Below are 18,099 nucleotides of genomic sequence, written 5' to 3'. Positions count from 1 at the left end.
ATAAGAGTTGACGCCCGTTGTGATGAATGGATCGTGTTCTCCCGTGAAGTCCTTGTCACACGTGTTCCGTGCCACCACGGCTTTGCTCTCTGGGTGGTGCAGACCACGGCTCTTTGGGGTTGTAAGAAAGGGTCCGGATTTCCGTTGTGGCTGCTGGTTCTTGAAGGTAGGAGCGTTCCATCCCATCTCTCACTCAGGCCTGTCTCGGGGTGTATTTGTCATATTTTTGTCTCCTCCTTTTCATACATTGTAGGAGTTTTGACTTCTGTAATAAGACGCGGTAAGAGCTTTATTCTTCCTACAAGGAGAGGAAGAACAGCTGACCTGGTGAAGCTCAGGAAAAGTGGTTGTTTCCCTCCTGCAACACGTGGTAAGAAATATCTGTGTTAACTGGCATTGATTTATAATCACAAGATGTTCTTTGCAACACTTCATTTACTAGCAAATTAATGACTGGCCTGGATCAGCCTGCCCTTTCCAGAATTATGAAGTATAATAATTAGAGAAGCAGTATTCCAAATAATGCACTTTATTGGAGCCCAAGATTTATAGAAAGACAGTACGAGCGACTCTATTAATGGGAAAGTAAATTCTGTGGCCTGGAGTTGGCATCAACTTTGTCTGAATCTTCATTAGCCAGGAACAGTCCACTGCTAAGCAAGTTAAGAGCGATTTTAATTGCCCAAACAGATGTACTTTCTTATATACTCGATCAAGTTGTTCCAAGAAACCAGGGACCATAATTTTACCTTCCTTGGGTTTTTTAGTAAAGTGGGGTTTTTTGGCTTTTGTTTGTTTGTTTTGAAGGCACTGCACAGTTATAACACTGAGGGGGAGCTCATAATATGTTTTGGTTGGTTTTTTTTTTTTTTTTCCTTAATCATCATGTAGTAGATTTAGAAAAAGAGTAAGAAAGCCAAATGACATCATTTTGATGCTATCAGGACACTTCAGGTTAGAAAACAGCAAAGCCAAGGCTATTTCTGACCCGATTGCTTTACAGCAGCGATTACCACTCAGCATTGCTTGGCTTCTGTCTAATTAGATGCAAACGGCTGGCTAAGAATCTTGTTCCGTACTTCTTGCAACTGATTATTAATTCTGATTAGTCATTGATGCTTCATGAAGGTGCTGCTGCACAAAGAGCAAGAGGAAACGTGTGGTCTTCATAATTTCGATAGCGTGTTGTGAAGAAGTGGCTTCAAATACCTCTCATAGGCTGGGTTCGTCTGTTCAGAAAGAGAATGTGGAAGGGAATTGGTGGTAATTAAGAAGAAGGAAAGGCTGTAATTTTTTCTTAAGAATGATCCCTGAAATACAGAAAGCCAGACTATTTAACAACCCAACCAGCCAGCTGCTTCAGCTCTGCAGGATCTCTTTCCCTGTAGTATGTGCTGTCCTTCATAACCAGTACACAATACTCATCCCAAATGGAATGGCATACTATTTAATTTAAAAAAATATGCTTGAACTTGAATGTTTGCTGAAGGCAAATTTTGTGTTCAGCCGTAGAATTTCAAAGGGTTGCTGATTACTACAGTAAAAATCTCACTTAAGGCAAAATGAGTTTTCAAACAGAGCAATAGCTATTTGCATCATGCAGAATTTTATGTTACACCACAATATGGATGAATTAAGAAGTGAAAGTAAAGTGCTAAAGACCATGAAGGATGAAATTGCCTTGTTTAACATTTACACTCTTTCTGGTTAAACATATTATTTAAAAAATTAAGTATTGCACTAGTGGAAGTACCAGTGAATGGGAAATACCCTGCAATTAGTGGCTCTTGCAGCCATCTAGTGTTGTTCCATAACATGTGAACTATGTAAACAGACTTTTGTTTTAGCTTATTTTGTACAATTTTGTACAATGTTGTTGGTGAAATAAGTTCAAAAACCAAAACCACATTGGTGGCACATGACAGTCCAGCTCCTGGGTACAAGCTCTGGAGGCTGTAATTCATCGTTAGGTTAAATGGCTGAGCTAAGACTATAGGTGGCATAACTGGAGTATTACAGGTCGTTGTTGAGAGTGAGATACTAAGAATTAAAGGCTCTTTTACCTGTATTGCTTTTGTTAAAATGAACGCAAACCGTTTATTCTCTGGCTAAGGCACCCGTACCTGCGTGTTGGTCGGTGACTTCTGAGCCCACTCGTAAAGCCGCTGGTAAACCTGCCCGTCGTAACTGCCCAGCGCAGAGTTCAAGCTCTTATCTGTGAAGTCAAAAGCATCCACGAGCGGAACAGCATCCTTCCTGAGGAGCAGAGGGATGGCGTTCGCGTTACTGAGGCAGGTTTGCTTTGTAACGGGGGGGGGAAATAAGTCAAACCTGACAGACAGTTGTCCAGGTTCCTCAGCACAAAAAGCTTGTATCGGTTTTCCCCTCGCCTGCGCTGTGGGGAAAACCGTTTGACTCCTCAGAGGCGTGTTCTACTAACGCCCTGGGTTATCTGTACTGTTGAACGGGTATTTGCAGGGTCTCGTAATCACCTGGGGTCTCTCCCTAATTCCCTAATTTAGGACTCAGTCTCATGTCAGATATTTCCTCAGTGGACTCTTCCAATTCTTGCTTTTGGTTTTTGTCATTTGTTGTTATGGTTTTCTTACACTGCACATGTTTGTCGTACAAAGCGGAATAAGGTTGCTACTAGACTGATGTGAAGTGCTTTGCTGTTCTCCAACCTTCATCTGCTCTTAAGCATTTCTATTCCCTCATCTCGGGGTGTCCAGGCCTTCTACTCTCTTCGCGTCTGTAAGAACAAAGCGACCCTGAACCGCACCAAGGGCCCATCCAGCTCAGGGGCCAATCTGACAGCAGTCAGCAACAGACAGAGCATAAGGACAGGTGCGGAATAACAGCATCTTCCCCTTGGCAGGAGATGGTTTCTTTTCCTTGTCCTCCCATCGTCCTGGGTGTAAAAGTGGTGCTGGCTGTACCCACACCTGATGTACAGGGATGCAAAGCGGTTCGCTCAGATGTTGGCATTTGCATCCACCAGTTCCTTTTGGGGAAGGGCTGTCTGGGCGTTTGGGAAAGGCTGGGGTTTTGCTACAGACTGAGAAGTGTTTATATCCTTTCTACTAATTGTAAATAACTGACTCTAATTGCCCAGATAAATGCCCGCCTTGTTCTTGAATCCTGTTAGCAAGGCATGGAGTAACACAGAGAAGTTGCAATATATTCCAGAGACAATGTGTTAGGGCTTTGAAAATTTTATCTTAAGGTTATTGCTTAACTCGAATTCTGTGATCAGCTCTGAAAACGCTGTTTGGCTCAGTCCTGTTCTACTCTTGGTTATGGTGCATTCTTGCTTCTCTCCACATGGCTTAAGTAGACTTCTACACACGGTAGAACTCGCTTCTCTGCACCATTAGTCAATCTGTTCTTAAACAGCACTGGGTAGTGAAAGATGAACCCTTTGTCAAACAACCTTTGTGAGTGTTGGGGTAAGTTAAAACCTAAGCATGTCTCAGAATTCACATAGTAATCAATGGTGTCGAGCAGATGCCTCTGAACTCGCTGTGGGCAGGATTGTTTGGGTACCAGTTGCAACTCAGCCATGGCAACAGAGTAGGCTGGATTAGCTGCGGCTTAAGCAGATTTTGGAGTGTGTGATTGGTTGCTGTGGCTGCGTCCTGCCAGTGCTGCTCTGACTGCATGTTTTCCTGCTTTTGCTCTACTGCAAATGGTAGAAAGTGTTCAGGATTTCTTGATTTATCGTTTCAGATTTCATGTTACAGCACTTTAATTTGGAGATTGCAGAGGAGCTGGACACTTAGGTCTGTTTTGCTGTGAAAGCGAGCTCCGTGTAGATGTTTCAATCAATTCCTAGCGCTGCCAGGCAATGAAAATAAAAACCGAATGAGGTGAATTGAATTTGGAGATGTTGCCATAGGTACAGCAGCACCATTTTATATCTATCATAGGGACAAACTGAATAGCTGTGTATTTCCTCTCATACTAGAGCAGCTCACCGAATGACAGCCAGGAGGTCCAGGTATGACGCTGTGACCATGTCCATTTGAGCTCCAGATATGTATCCGTCGTGCAAGAAGACTCCCGCGTTCGAGAAGATCCCATGTAATGCAAAGAGGTCACAAAGATGTTTCATAATCTTCTGGATGCCAGCCTCCGTGTCGAGTTTTTCCACAGTTTCTACAAAGTTTTTCACTGTGATGTAGTGGCAGTGAGCCTGGAAAACAAATGCAATTGACAGTGAATGCACCTCAAAACACTTTTAGTAGGCCAAGGGACTCAAACGTTCTTGCGAAGAATATAAAACCTTTTCATCTCCCTGGAACTTTTGCAGTCTGTATTCTTTGCTGGTTGACCAGGCCTTTGCATCCATGTCTTACAGCAACAGTAGAGGAGAGAATTGCGGGTGTAAACGGTTAACACTGTGGTATTTGTAAACTCTAGAAAACCACTTCAGAAATCGTGGTAGTACTTATTCTAAATATTTCTGATGAATACCCCAAAATTGTGTGTGATGGAAACACATTGGAATGTGCTTGTGTTGACTCCAACAGGAGAAGACTCTTTTGTTGAAGACCTTGGGCTCATGGTACATTGGGCTCAGTGGCTGTAGGGCTTCAGCTCTGAAAACATTTGTTGTCACAGAAGAACAACCAAATTTACGTCTCGCTTCTGTGGTTTTAAGTAAACACCAGTAGAGTGTCTAAGTGCCAAGTTACGGAAATATTAGCTAAGGTCCAGAGCATGTGAAGCCGGGTGACTCCACCCGTTTGTGGGGTGACTCCTGTTACGCTGACACTACTGCGGGTGGTTGGGGATGGTGGTACCTGCGTGGGTTCACTCCCCACTGCACCGTTCTCCTCCCAGCTGTGGGTGGAAGCACCACACACCTGAAATTCAGCTCTTCGTGCCGACAAGGTCAAGCAGCGCGGAGGCCAGCACGGATGGCAGAACCTGCCAGAGGACCTGGGTGTCTTCTCCAGCAGTTGACCTGTGTGGAGTCTGCAGCAAAGCCGTACTCGGTGTGTGAGCCACTCGGCCGAGACCTGGCGGGTCTCAGCTCACGTTGCTGCCATGCCAGCGGGGTGGGTGGGTCTCAGGGAAGGTGTGGAATAAAAAGTAAATACAAAAGTGCCCCAAGAAGGTAGTGGGCTGTCAAGGTTTTAAAGTTATGGGGGAAACTCAGGGGGTTTGGGTGACTCTTCCTCTCCCTGAAGTATCTGAGAAACTTTGGGGGCCCAGAGCCCGTTTTCTGAAGAGTTTAGCAGCACAGTTGCCACTGACAACACCACAGCCACTCTGCATGTGTTAGGCTCTTTGGAAACACTTCATTTCTGGCTAGTCCCATGTTTAGGTTCTCTCCCTCACCTGTTGGAGAGAGCTGGATTGCAGCTCCTCTGCTGACTGTGGTTTCCCCCGCTCTTTAGTCCACAAACCTCTGCCACCCACTTGAGGGGGTGCAGGAGGGAATGGCTTGTTCAGGCTTGTGCGTGGGGAGCATTGGTTAGAGCCTTTTCTAGAGGTAATCTCTGAAGAGGAACATTTTGCTTTGGTTTCATTCCACTAAAACTGTATTTGCATTTAAACAATTATTGCTAAAGTAGTTTTTTAGAGCATCGTTTTGTTTATAGAGGCTGTCCTTTCTTTTCGAGGCAATTACATGGTTTTTCTGCTCTTTTTAAGCTTACAGCATTGAATACTTGCTGCTTCTACTGAGTCTGTGTGATTGAAAATGGGGGGTAACGCACAGCAGGCACGATCACAAAAATGCTGCTGCCGAGGTCAAGTCTTTGCTCCCTTGCCCAGTGGGTTCTTGTTTTGAAGGACTGTGACCGTGTTTACCAGTATGAGTGGATCAGCACTTCTGATGGTTTTGAAGGGATCTCGGCTGTTGCTGAGGAAGAGTTTGACTCATTGAGGACTTCATCTAATTGATGTGAGATCACCGAGATGGTGTCACCACAGTTTGGTGTGTCTGGGGTTCCTTCTCCCTGTCAGGGGCTCCTTGCTAAGTCCTTTTCAGTTTGGGTTGGCTCTGGCCAAACTGTAGATTACAGCAAGATGTTTTCCATTAAAAACTGAACAAAGTTAAAATAAGCCATGGATCTGTTTCAAAATCTTCCTTTCCTCAGTTTAGGAGGGAAGGAAGCCCTTCACCATAGTTGTAGAGCAATAACACTTAATTGTATATCAAAAAAAGAATTTTGTTCTTTGGAGATGCTGAAGTATCAGTGGTTTTGGTTTTCATTTAAATTTAGGGCTTTTGTCTCCTCTTGCTTTTTTTTCTGCTTAGTTCTGTACTAACCCTGGTTTTGGGGAGCAAATGCTGCTGTACTGATCCCACTTCAGTTGAAGGCTGCCTAATCCATATCAACTAGGAGCTGGTTTTTGTGCCTGTTATTTGACTTTTCTGATTTGAACAGAAAACAATACACAGCGCTGAGACTTTAAGCTAATCCTGTCATCTCTATTGCATATTGTATCATGAAGACAAACGTCAAAGAAGCAGATAAATTTTGCTAACCTTTGCAGCCTGTGCCAGCTGCACCGTGCACTGGTTCCACGCCTCGTGCTTTTTGACTCCTGACTGGATCAAGTCCTGTAGTTTAGCTGCTGTGCTCCTTACAAGTCTGGAAAATTGAAAAAGCATATTGTACATGAATATAGCGGCCCACATGCACTCGTTTCATACTCAGACTCGTGTGTGATCGTACGGCAAAATGGCATTTCTGACATACGAAGTTCTTATCTACACTCAGTACGAGCAAACTTAGATTATGCAAAATCTAATTGCAAATTGGGAGAAGCACCCAGAGCACCCCGGTGCTGGAGGATTTCTGCATTCTCAGCTTCCAGGGTAGTTTCCCAGGGGGTCTGCTGAGTTCTTCTTGGGTTGTGTATGTGTAAGGAGAGTTTGCAAAACAAAATAAAGCAGTGATAATATTGGACTGATGTTACATTACGTTTCTGCTTTTCTGCACAGGGATCCAAATCCTGCTCCCATTGACACCAAAGCTTTCAGAAGAATTTCACAGTTTTTACACTGATTCGTGCTGCAGCAGAGTTGTCTGTTTACCTGCTTTTCAGAGATGACACCTATGCGACCCATAAATGTGCACATAACAATAATGAGACCACTCATGGTACCATTTTTATTTGTGTTGAGTAGCTGAAAGGCTACAGCCAGAATGCGGGGCTCTGTGTTTGCTGTGGTGTTAATTGAAAACAAACATCAGTTTCTCAGGTATGTGAAATTTTAACTTTCTGTATAGAATTGCACAGGGTTTGGTGGCCTAAAGGTCTCGCTGGATGGTAACTTGGTGATGTGGTCTGGGGTTTATTTAAATAGTGCCATCAGCTCAGTATAGAATCAGCTCTATGGAATATGGTTGTTAGGTAGCACGTGGCTTCAAAACTTCTGATGTTCTGAATGTGAAAGCATCATATTGAACATTTGACGTGGCTGTTAATCCTGTGTGAGTCTTCCTTTTCTCTTTTGGGAGCAGATGGTGTCGATTCTTCTGTAACTTATGTTATTTTACCTCCCTTTAAAGCAAGGAAGAAGCTGAGCTCTTAACACATTTCTGATGTCAAAAAAAGAAACCCCGTCTCCTGTCCTCTGTACTGACCTGACCGCTGCGTGTTGATACGCCTCGGTGTAAATATCTGGATTGAGAAAATCCAGCTTGTTCTTGGCTGGACACTTCCCGGCTTTCACAGCAGACAGATAGATGACGGATGGCGGAACGGGCTGCCCGGCGCTGGCTGCTGAGAAGCATTTGATCAAGAACCTGGGAAGAGAGAAACAGGGCAGGGTATGGCTGTGATCCCCGCACAGCAGACGGCCACGCAAAAAGTGAAGTGGGCTCAGGTGAGGAGCAGCAAGGTGTGACCCATCCCATCAGTGCTACAGGATGGACTCAAGCAAGTAACAACCTTTTGGTTTGCATATTATTCACAATAACCTGATCTGTGATGGGTCTCAGGTAGCCCGTCTACCCTATTTAATGCTACAGCAATCTGTAGTGATGGATTTTTGGGAACAAACTTGCTGTGGCTCTTAGCACTTGGCAACACGGTAATTAGATACATCATCAACTTGCCAGCCTGAGTCTTAGTGCTCTGGGTGTCTTAACGGTGGTTTGGTCTTACCCTCTGTCACCCCTAACACACAGCCCTGTGATACTAACAAACATGAGACCCTTTCTTGGAGCTAAACATGTGTCTAAGGAACATTCCTTACTCCCTTATTTTTTTGGCACCTCTGCTATGACCTAGACTGACCAGGTCTGGAAGTAAAAGGTTACAGCATTTCTCTTGATCTTGCATTGATCTTGCAAGAGGAAGCTGACTGAGTGCAGGAGCGTCTGCACGCGAGCACAGAGCTACGCGGTAGCACCTCTGTCCCTGGGAAGTGTACTGGTTTTCTCCTTCTAGGAAAAACACATTATTAAAAGGTCAAGCAGCTGTGGTTTCTTTCTCTGTATTTCTCCTATTCTGGATAATCATCAGTCTGCGTGTTTGGAGGAAAGTGGTGTTCTTGGAGCGTGACTCATCCGCTTTCAGTATCCAACGACGTTGCCTTCTCTGAATCAACCTCACTTTACCAATATCATGTTACATCGGTTGCTTAAAAAATAAACTGCAAAACTTGCATAGCAATGCTTTTGCTGTGGTACTAGACAAAGAAGAAAAGGAGGTTATGCAGAACAGCACCTGCATATGTCCCCAAACCAAAACCAGAAGAGATAATCCGATTCCCACGCACCTCCATGCCTGTTAGACAGAAGACATTAATAGTTTATGTCCTGAGCTGTATTTTTAGAAGGTGCTGTGAGAAAGGAGTAGCTGGTTTTACTGGTTTTAGAGAAGAAGTGGTAGAAGTCGAATAAATGAAGGGGCAGGCTTTTAGAAGAACAGATTTGAATTGTTACCTGGCAGTTTGCAGGAGCAAAATGGTGTTTTCCCCTTCATAAATACAAGAGGCAAGTATTTTAGTGTACAGGGAAGGGAGTCCACTCAGCAAGGAGTAACCATGTCCCCCGCAGGCCCGGAGGCAAATCTCCACTGCTGAAGTGCAGTACTGAGTCGCCATGGCTTTAAAGCCCGAAGAAAATGCATGGAGCTGTTTCAAAAATACAAACAAAAAGGCAGAGCATTAATAGTGAAAATGTTCTCAAGCAATCCTCAGGATAAGTTTCCTTTTTGAATTTTATGTGATTTCTGGGTGTGAAATCCCTGTCAGATCCTCCTTTGTGAGCTGCGCGCCCTCGTGCTGGACATGCTGCGGTCAGTTCGTGCATTTTGGGGTTTTTCTCAACCAGCAGTGGCTTTGGTTGCCCTTGTTCAGAGTGTGTTTTCATTTCAGTCTTCCAGCTGCAAAATCTTACGTTCTATCTAAAAAGTCACATTTTTGGTTTTGGCTCAGAAGTGAATATTTGCGTGTGCATTTGGACATGAAGTTGTGAAATAATGCTTTGTGCCACCAGCTACTTGGAACAAGGTTTTTATCAAACAGACATGCTTTTCAAGGACTTTTCACTCACCAGTAGCTCCCAAACCAAAACATTTGGGGTGGTAAAGCAAATGCTGTTGCTGACTGGTTGTGCACTTAGGACACACCATTTGATCTCTTAGTGCTTCCTCTTTCTCCAGTTCTCTGGTGGTAAGAGGAATGCTTGTCCATTTTGCTAAAATACTTTGATATCTAGAGCTGAGAAGTGCTGTATGTGATAGGAGAAGAGGAAATGGCCTCAAGTTGTGCCAGAGGAGGTTTAGATTGGATATTAGGAAAAAATTCTTCATGGAAGGGGTTGTCGGGCATTGGAACAGGCTGCCCAGGGAAGTGGTGGAGTCACCCTCCCTGGAGGGGTTTAAAAGGCGCTTAGACGAGGTTCTTAGGGACATGGTTTAGTGCCAGAGTTAAGTTGGTTATGACTGGACTCAGTGATCCCGAGGGTCTCTTCCAGCTGAAATGATTCTATGATTCTAATCCTGCTGCAGCTCACCTCCGGCAGATTGTCGAAATTCTTCGTCTGGATCTCTCTGTACCCCCTGTCGAGCAGCTCCTGCAGGTACTTGTTGATGAAATGAAAGGCATAGGCTGCTGCCAGCTGGGGCAGCAATTTCTCTTGCTGAGTCTGGTAGTCAAGGATTTTTGCTTCTTGTTCCCTGTTGGAAGACAGCTGATGAAGTAGGGAAAGCGCAGACACAGGCACAGCTACTATTGGTTTACCTGTCACATAATGGAAGGCGGCACTTTTCGTTACGGAGAAGCAGTATGTGAACAGGACTGAGCTGATGCCATGGCAGCAAATCTGCCCGGCTTGCTGAGCGGTTAGAGAAACAAGCCCAACTAGGAAAAAGGTGATTTTTCTGCGATGTTGGTGAACTAGAAAAGGCTCCGTGTGATCGGTGGGTACTGAGAGGGAGCCGGGACGGTGGGACAGGATGAAGCCTTCAAGGACAGCAAGTTGTTGGGTGTTATAGGGGAGCAGTGGCGCTGCACCCTGAAAAACGTTTGCTTTTCAAACTGGATCTTTGTGGCCCTGGGCATAGATAGATTTCTCTGAAAATATTTGAGTCTAAATTATTTTAAGCTTTCTGAGCTTTTCTTGGATGTTCTTTACCACTTTTGCTGTGGTTAGCACACTTGGGACTTCAAATGGTGGAATTGGTTATTACAATAGTTCAGCCTGCTGTGCTCTTGTGTTTGGTTTGCGTTTGAACCAAACCATGTTCTCATTAGGATCTTCTTGCTTCTGAAAGGAGATTCAAGTGGAAAATTTTGAAATCCATTCAAATGAAAATATCTATTTTAAAATTACAGGGATTCTTACCAGACTAATAAAATTCAGTGTTGTAAAGCGTGGATGTTGGAAGGTATTTAAATGTCTCACCCAGTGGTAGAATGCTATGGAATAAGAATTCAGCAGCTTGTATGCTTTGTCTGGATTCTGCTGAGTTATGGGATTATACGGGAAGGCCAGTTATAAGAAAAATAAGTTGCATGTGTGAACCCCACTGAGCTATTCGAACTATGAAACTTATCTCAGAAAGAACTGTAAACATTCTCTTGTACTTTGACTGAAGCTCGTTAATGTAAATAACGAGGAAGCATGTTTGTAATACCCTATCTGCGCCAGGAAACAAGCCAGTGATGTGCCGAAAGATAAGATGAAAAGTAGAAATACAGGCTGATGTGGGGACAGGTGGCGGATGGTCCCCTTCCCAAGGCTGCATGGCATTACCCGGGCTTTAACTTGGACTGCCGGCGAACCGCAGAGTATCGGATGGCAATGGTGCAGGCTTTCATCAGAGGGAGTATAACTTCGTCTGAAATGAGGGAAATGCGCACTGTAGTCATTGTGAAATAATTGATCTTCTGCGACCCCTGTTTTATATAGGTGCCATCCGGCTGAACCTAGAGCAGAGAAAGGATGTTAGATGCCGCCTTCTTTGATACTTCAGTACTAGGATGGTTGTGTAATCTCTATGCATAGAATAAAATGGACATCAAAACCCTTCACTGAATGCAAACCTAAATATTTTTGTGAATGATGGGTGAAACATGCCCATTTGAAGAGACAAACTCTTACTGCTTCTGACTCAGGTTCTGCCTGCCCTGTGATGCCCAGCCTCTGAACGTGGAATTCCTGACATTGAGTTTCATTTAGGATTCAGGTAACTTCTGCCCCCGATAAAACTGCAGAGACTTGTGGTCACCTCGGAGGAAGATTTTTGCCCTAAATTCAGGCAGATCCCTGTTGTCTCTGGCTGTGCAATGACAGTCTGACGGGCGTGTTGGTGATGTGAGTCCGTACGTACCTCGCAAAACTTGTTCAGCATGTTCTCCCTGGGGACACGCACGTTCTGCAGCATGAGATAGCCGTTGTCAACGTGCTCAAAATTCATTTTGGGACCGATGTCTCCTGCAGTTATGCCTGCAGTGGGAGAAAACATGGCCTGCTTACTTCCACTTCAACTTTTTTCTCCCCATTTTGCAGCAAGCTGGGTGATCTTGCCTGAAGGATGAAACAGGCATTTGAATGCCTCGTGGTTTTGGTGTGATCCATCTGTTAGTGGCGTTGGTTGGGGTCAGAACTGAGGTGTTAATGTAGAGGTGGTCAGAGCAGCCCGCGTTTCTGGTTAAGAAGAGGGCTTAGAGTGCAATGAATCTTCCTTTAGATGAAAATGTTGGGGTTAATGGTAGATAGGCCTCGAGTATCTGCCTTGGTTTGGTTTTGGCAATTATAGCTCTCTGTGCTCACTCCCCCTGGGCCCAGTGCTCTAAAAAACATTTACAGCCAAACTGGTCAGAGCACCTGCACAAGTGCTGCGATGCCCGGAGTCATTTACCTGGGCAGAGGGAATGGTCCTGAAGGCTGCGTATCTGCAGGATGAAGGGATGCACGCCGTAGCACTGCCCGTGGATGTACAGCTGAGCAAAGACCACTGTGTGCGTCGCTGACCTTCCCACTGCAAGATGAAAAACAGCCCCATTCCCTTAAGACAAGGTACAGCACAAACAATTCCACAGTTAACAGCGGTCAGTGCTAATTGTGTGTAAGGTCTCGGTAATGTATGGGTCAGTGTAGGTGCGACCCACAGCTGCTGGAAGCTGGAGATAGCCTAAATCTGCGTTCTGAGCCCATTCTTGGGTCTCAGAAATTGCATCACCCTTCTGCCTCTGTCACGGCCCGTGCAGCTTGGATGGACAGTTTGCATTAGCAGATAAGAAAAAAATAAGTAGTTAAAGTTCGAGCAGTGCTGAGAGTGGGAAGTGCTGTGGCTGTTAGAGGAACTCCAGCTATTTTCTGTGAAATACCTTCCAGAAGGGAGCCATGAATTTCCCACTTGCATCCTTTATGCCAAAACTGGCTGATGACTTGAATCCTTTATGCTGATCCTTGATGCTGATAATCTGTCTCCCTGTAGTTTTTGGTAGTCTGAGTATTATTTACAAAGAGGAGAAGATTAATTCCTGCAAAGTTGTCCAGCCCTGTGACCCAAGGGCTTTTGATAGATGATGGTTGGTGCCCTTCTGGCCTTTGAACTTGTACTAAACCCTTTGGTCTCTTAATTGTCTCTCACTTGTCATTCAATAAGTGCATCTCTTACTGAAGTTCTCTGCTAGCGCCTGTGCCCTCGAACACAGAGCTTGAGCAGGGCAGACCGAGTAACTGAAGGAGGCAAATGAGGAAAACCAAAATACTGTGTGTGGTACTTACTGTCTCCAGGCCACCACTTCATGGCAGAGATCTTCGGTGTGTTCAGTATAAACTCCTGCGTAGTGATATCAAAGACTGCTGTTGTTTCCAAACCCTGAAGATAAGTTCCTTTAAAAAAATAAAAATAAAAATAAAAATCTCCCGGTGTATCACAAGGGTGATTAGGGAGGGTGGAGAATCAACCGCTGGAGGCTGGTGTGGGTACTACCAGGCTTTTGTGGTTTACCTTTGTGATGAGGAGTGTGGGACAATTCTCTCAGTGACCCCACATCGTCTCCTGCAAAGGTCTCTCAAGCCGCAGGGTGCTTGGGCAAGCTGCCTGCTTCACCGTGACAGCTGTCAACTCGGGCAAGCTGCCCGGCTGCTCCCCTCCACCGATGGTCACTGCCTGCTCTCTAACCATGAGCTTTGGCCTTGCTCATTCTGGTTTTTTTCTACACGAGCAAAACCAAGGCCAGCGCATCTCCAGCTTGCAGGAGAGCTCCGAGGACATCAACCTCTAATGCACGGGTGGCCTTTACCCCCCAGCCACCTCTGCCCCCGTGAAGCACAGACAGCTTGCACCCAAATTCCTTCGAGAATCTGGGCCAAAGGCCTCTCGTCCTACAGAAACGCTGCGTTTTCTTTGCAGCCTTACCGTGCCCCAGTTCGGTCTGGGCATAGCTCCCGATGAGCTGATACTGGCTGGCGGGAGGAATCCATTTGGCGATCTGTTTGTCGGAGCCCAGCAGTGAAATGCATCTCATGAAGACACGGTGAAGGAGAAACGCGACGTCTCCTGACAGAGCCCTGCTGAGAAGGCACGAGGGGTATTTTTATGTGGATTAAGTTCCAGGGGTGTGAAGAATTGAGGCAGTGACACTGCAGTGGCCACCAGAGAGAACCACCTGTTGCCTTTTGGTTTGTTATCACACCTTATTCAATGCAGTATTGCAGGAAAAGTGCTCTTCCAAGCTGCTTTTGTTCCTTCTTTCATATCACAGTTTGCTGAAGTGTTGCTAGCTCATTATTTCACTTGCTCTTGGAGGAATTATCTGTTCTGTGTAGCAGATGCTGAGCTCCTAAAATCACAGCCCCGCTCCAAAGCTCCTGTGGCTATGATAGCTTGTGAGCCCTTTGTATCTATTTTACTTCAGAGGATTTTTTTTCCTGATTATTTGAGTCGCATTTTAAGGCTGAGCTAACAAATCCCACCACACTACCCTAAAACCCCCAAACCCTGGCAATTCACTGTGGGGCACATTAGACCGAATTAGATATGTTGGCATCTGAGACCTGGATTTCCTGAACCTTCCTGTTTTGGGGAAATACCTTGGTACGGTGGGTTTGTTGCTGTGCTGTTCCCTGGGTGTTTGCTGCCAGTCGCTGCCGGTGAACAATACTGAGGTTCATGGGGACTTATCTGACCTGAGGTGGTTTTTTCTTGTGGAAAAATTAAAATACATCCTTGTAACACCTGGTCTATTGTCTGGTCAGGTCCTTTGGCATCACTGGCTGATAGGGCTGCACGCATCCTAAAAAGCCCCATTCCAGAAGCTGTGTGTGGTGACTTGGGTACAGTGATTTCCATGGTGCAAATCAGAAACTCATTTGTTTTAAGCTTTTGTGTGTGTGTGAGAGAGAGAAACCCTAAGAAAATATGAGGAATATAGTCCCTCTTTCTGGGATTCCTCAGAATATGGTTGAATTGCCTCATAGATGTACATGTGCTCTCACACCTAAAAATAAGTGGCTCTGCTGTTCTCAGTAGCTGGTATGGCTGCTAGCACATTGCTTTACTGCAGTGCTCTAGTGACTGTCTCATCCTAGATAGACACCTTTTATTGTGAACAAATGGCTGTAACCTTTATTTTATATTGGCCCTGAGAGAAAATGTCATACTGAAAAACCGGGGGAAAAAGAGAACAAAGAAGTTAAAGGCAAATCGCTTGGATTAACAGAAAAAGATGTAATGAACCCTTGGCAGCCTATCCAGAAATAATGTTACTTTTACTGTGATTTTAAAAAGCTGGTTTTTAAATGTGTGTGGGTGAATCACTGTGTCTGGCAGCAGGAGACAGCAGGACTGTGTCAGGCAGAGCCTGGTGCTCACCTGGTGGTTCAGCAGACAAGAGTTGTCCTACCAGGACAAAAGCTGCAGCGCAGGGCTGGCCCTTGGCGCCAGACGGCTGATAAAAGCAAGTCCAGGTGGGAGAGCTGGTTGAGTTTTGTCAGGTTTTAAAAATCTGGGATTTTTTTTTTTTTCTTTTGAGGGAGGAGTGGAGAGCTCCTTCTTATTGGGAATATAATGATTAGGTCCAAGAGCTCTCGATGGAGGATTTCCGCATTTATCAGTCCCATTCACTGTAGGTGGTGAAGAGCTTAGTATAAAAAAATATAATCTTTTGTGTGACAAAATATTGGAAAGTGGCTGAGCATCAGTGGTGATTTGTGAGGTGCAGGCGTTGCCCTTTAGAATGGCAGTTTTGAACTTGCACCTTCTCACTGGCTGTGTAACCCCACCGAATCAATAGTGTGCGCTGGGCAACAGCAAACCAGTAATTTATTTAGCAAACGGGGAAAGAAGGAGGGGCAAGCAATTAAAATGTGGAGCTCAACACCATGCGAAGTGTTATAGAAATCTTTTAAGGAAAGCATTGTGAGGAGTATTTTATTCTGTTTATCTACAAACTAAGGTCTTGGTGCATGGGTGTTTGGGTTTTTTTTGGTTTGTTTGGTTTGTTGGTTTTTTAATTCAATGTAGATTTTCTGGATAAAGGAAATGTCATCTTTATCCGAAAGTCAGTAATGTAACTGAAACAACAGCACTTCAGATTCTGGTTATGTATTTTAAAAAGGCTGAGGAGTGGTGTGTGAGCGGTAGCACAGGTAAGGAGCTTGCTGCAATGGATATGTCACGCTGAGGATGTGAACTGCTGTCATCTGTCACACTGTACCCATGTGCTGCTCTTTGAGAAGTTCCCTGCTGTGTATCATCATTTTCCCTTTTCCCTCGCATGCTGCTAAAGTAAAAACCCGTGGCAGGTTTATATCAAGAGATCTGTCAACTGCTGGCCTCTCCCAGCCTTTGCTAAACCTGATTCTTTTTGGCACACAAAATTTTAAGAAAAAATCAGTTGTACATTTAAAACAATAAATAAAAATCACCTGTAAATGTACTTAAGTTCAGGTCCGTTCTCAGTCCATCTCATCTCGTGCATCTTTCTCTGGAGGTGAACAGCTTTTCTGACTGCTGCTTCGTACCTCTCATTCTGGCTCTGGAAATACTGATTTTCTCTGCTAAATATGGGGTCGCTCTCGATAGCTTCGACTGCAAAGCAACACAGCAGGGTTGGTTCTCCTGGGGCTGGAGGGCTGTGGGCAGCACCGCCAGCCCTGCTGGAGGAGCAGGCGGGGCTGGGGTCCTGGCTCCCGATGCTGTGAGTTTTTAGGGTGGCTGCAGGCAGGTTTTACTTTGCCAGTGCCAGCTCTGGCTGTCACATCTGACTCTGAAAAGCGGTGGGTTTGGGAAAAGAGGAGGGGAACTGAGCGGGCCTGAGAGGAGGGTCTGCTGAGTGGAAATAGTGACGCTGCAGAGTACGGCACTGTCCGCGGTCAGGTTGGAGGTGACTTTGTGCCTCAGTTGTGTTGATTTACACTAACATGGGACCCCATCTCCACACTCCCGCTTTTTTTAAGAGATGGGCGATAAACAAAACAACCTGGGAGTGCAGAACCCACTGTGCAAAGGAGCAGCAACAGCAGCAACGTGGGGATGCTCCGCACCAGCCCGCAGCCGGGGACCACGCCACAGCTCACTCACCCACCGCCCTCCGGATCCGCGTCTGCTCCGCGCCGCCGTCCAGCCGCGACGTGAGCTTTTCCACGCTGAAGGAGGCTGTTCTTCTCTCGCTGGCCAGGTCAGGGTTTACGCTGCCGAGGACCGAGCCCTGCGAGTACTTGCTGGTGTCCAGCAAAGGCATCCTGGAGGCTGAGCTGCTCTGGGAGGGGATGGGGCTCGTTAGGTGCTTGGCACCCCTTCAGTGGGTACGTAAATAGCCAGATTTCCACCTTAGTTTAAAAAAAAAATAAAAAGGCAAAACAACAGGGGTTGCATGAATATGCATGAACCAGTGCCCTGTCCTCATTGGAATGACAATGAAAATGTAGGGCACTTTCAAGAGATCGAAATGCAGGTTTTCTGTTTTTTTTTTTTTAAACATAAAATCTTTGTCTTTCTCCAGTCTGTCCCCAGTATTTTATGAGAGGTACAGCTGGACTATCCCACAGCTATGTGTTAATGTTTAAGGGAGTTTCTGGCCTGTTGCCCCCCGGCTGCCAGCCCTGCACAAGCAGCTCTGCTTCCTGCGGGGCTCAGCTTTACATTAACTCCTAACCTTATCATTCCCGTGTTAGCCAGATTTATTGTAGGATACCACTACTAAAAAAAAAAAAAAAGTGTGGTATGTGGAAAACAGATTTTTCCCTTGAAGAGGCTGCCTGCCTTCCTGAACCATTTGTAATCCTGGAAATTCTCGCAAAGATGTTTTCATTCTTGCTTTTCAGATCTTAAGCTCAGCGTGTCTTATTGTTTTTGGAGGGAGAAAAGCCTTGAAGCAGCGTGGGTTGGAGTAATGCAAACCTGCCCTTGAGCCGCTGGAGCTCCGGGCCGGCTCAGCCGCCAGCTCCCTCCTCCGTGAGGCCGCGTAAGAAAAACCCGTGTGTCTGTCTGCGATGTGCCAACGCAGACCCCCACGTACCTCGTCCCACGCGTCCCCTGGGGAGCCGTCTGGCTGCTGCCTGCCTGGGCCAGGCTCCCGGCGTCCCCGCTGCAGGGACCTTGTCCTAGGGGCCAAGGGACCTGGACCCGGCCCGCGGGTGTTTCTGGGCGTCCATGGCGGCGCGTCGGAGC

The 18,099-nt window shown here is 45.7% G+C and overlaps 1 protein-coding gene across 3 annotated transcripts; it reads right to left on the bottom strand.

Moving 5' to 3' along the window:
- Positions 1-513: 513 nt before the first annotated feature.
- Positions 514-18,099, bottom strand: ACOX2 (acyl-CoA oxidase 2). Of its 3 annotated transcripts, none has more exons than XM_065642515.1 (15): positions 17,948-18,099; positions 17,011-17,258; positions 16,356-16,518; positions 13,846-14,000; positions 13,209-13,316; positions 12,337-12,456; positions 11,806-11,921; positions 11,229-11,401; positions 9,987-10,149; positions 8,913-9,103; positions 7,608-7,769; positions 6,503-6,608; positions 3,978-4,195; positions 2,124-2,256; positions 514-1,229 (listed from the first exon to the last, which is right to left on the bottom strand). In XM_065642515.1, exons 2-15 carry the CDS (start codon positions 17,168-17,170, stop codon positions 1,167-1,169), a joined length of 2,031 nt encoding a protein of 676 aa, XP_065498587.1. In that variant the 5' UTR covers positions 17,171-17,258; positions 17,948-18,099; the 3' UTR covers positions 514-1,166. The 3 variants fall into 3 exon arrangements, with proteins under 3 accessions (XP_065498587.1, XP_065498589.1, XP_065498588.1); XM_065642517.1 differs by having other exon boundaries at positions 13,846-13,997; XM_065642516.1 differs by having other exon boundaries at positions 17,011-17,188.

This window comes from Caloenas nicobarica, chromosome 11, assembly GCF_036013445.1.
Source record: "Caloenas nicobarica isolate bCalNic1 chromosome 11, bCalNic1.hap1, whole genome shotgun sequence".
NCBI classification, from domain to species: domain Eukaryota; kingdom Metazoa; phylum Chordata; class Aves; order Columbiformes; family Columbidae; genus Caloenas; species Caloenas nicobarica.
Note: the sequence above shows the minus strand (reverse complement) of the source record. Positions and strands in the feature narration are given on the sequence as shown.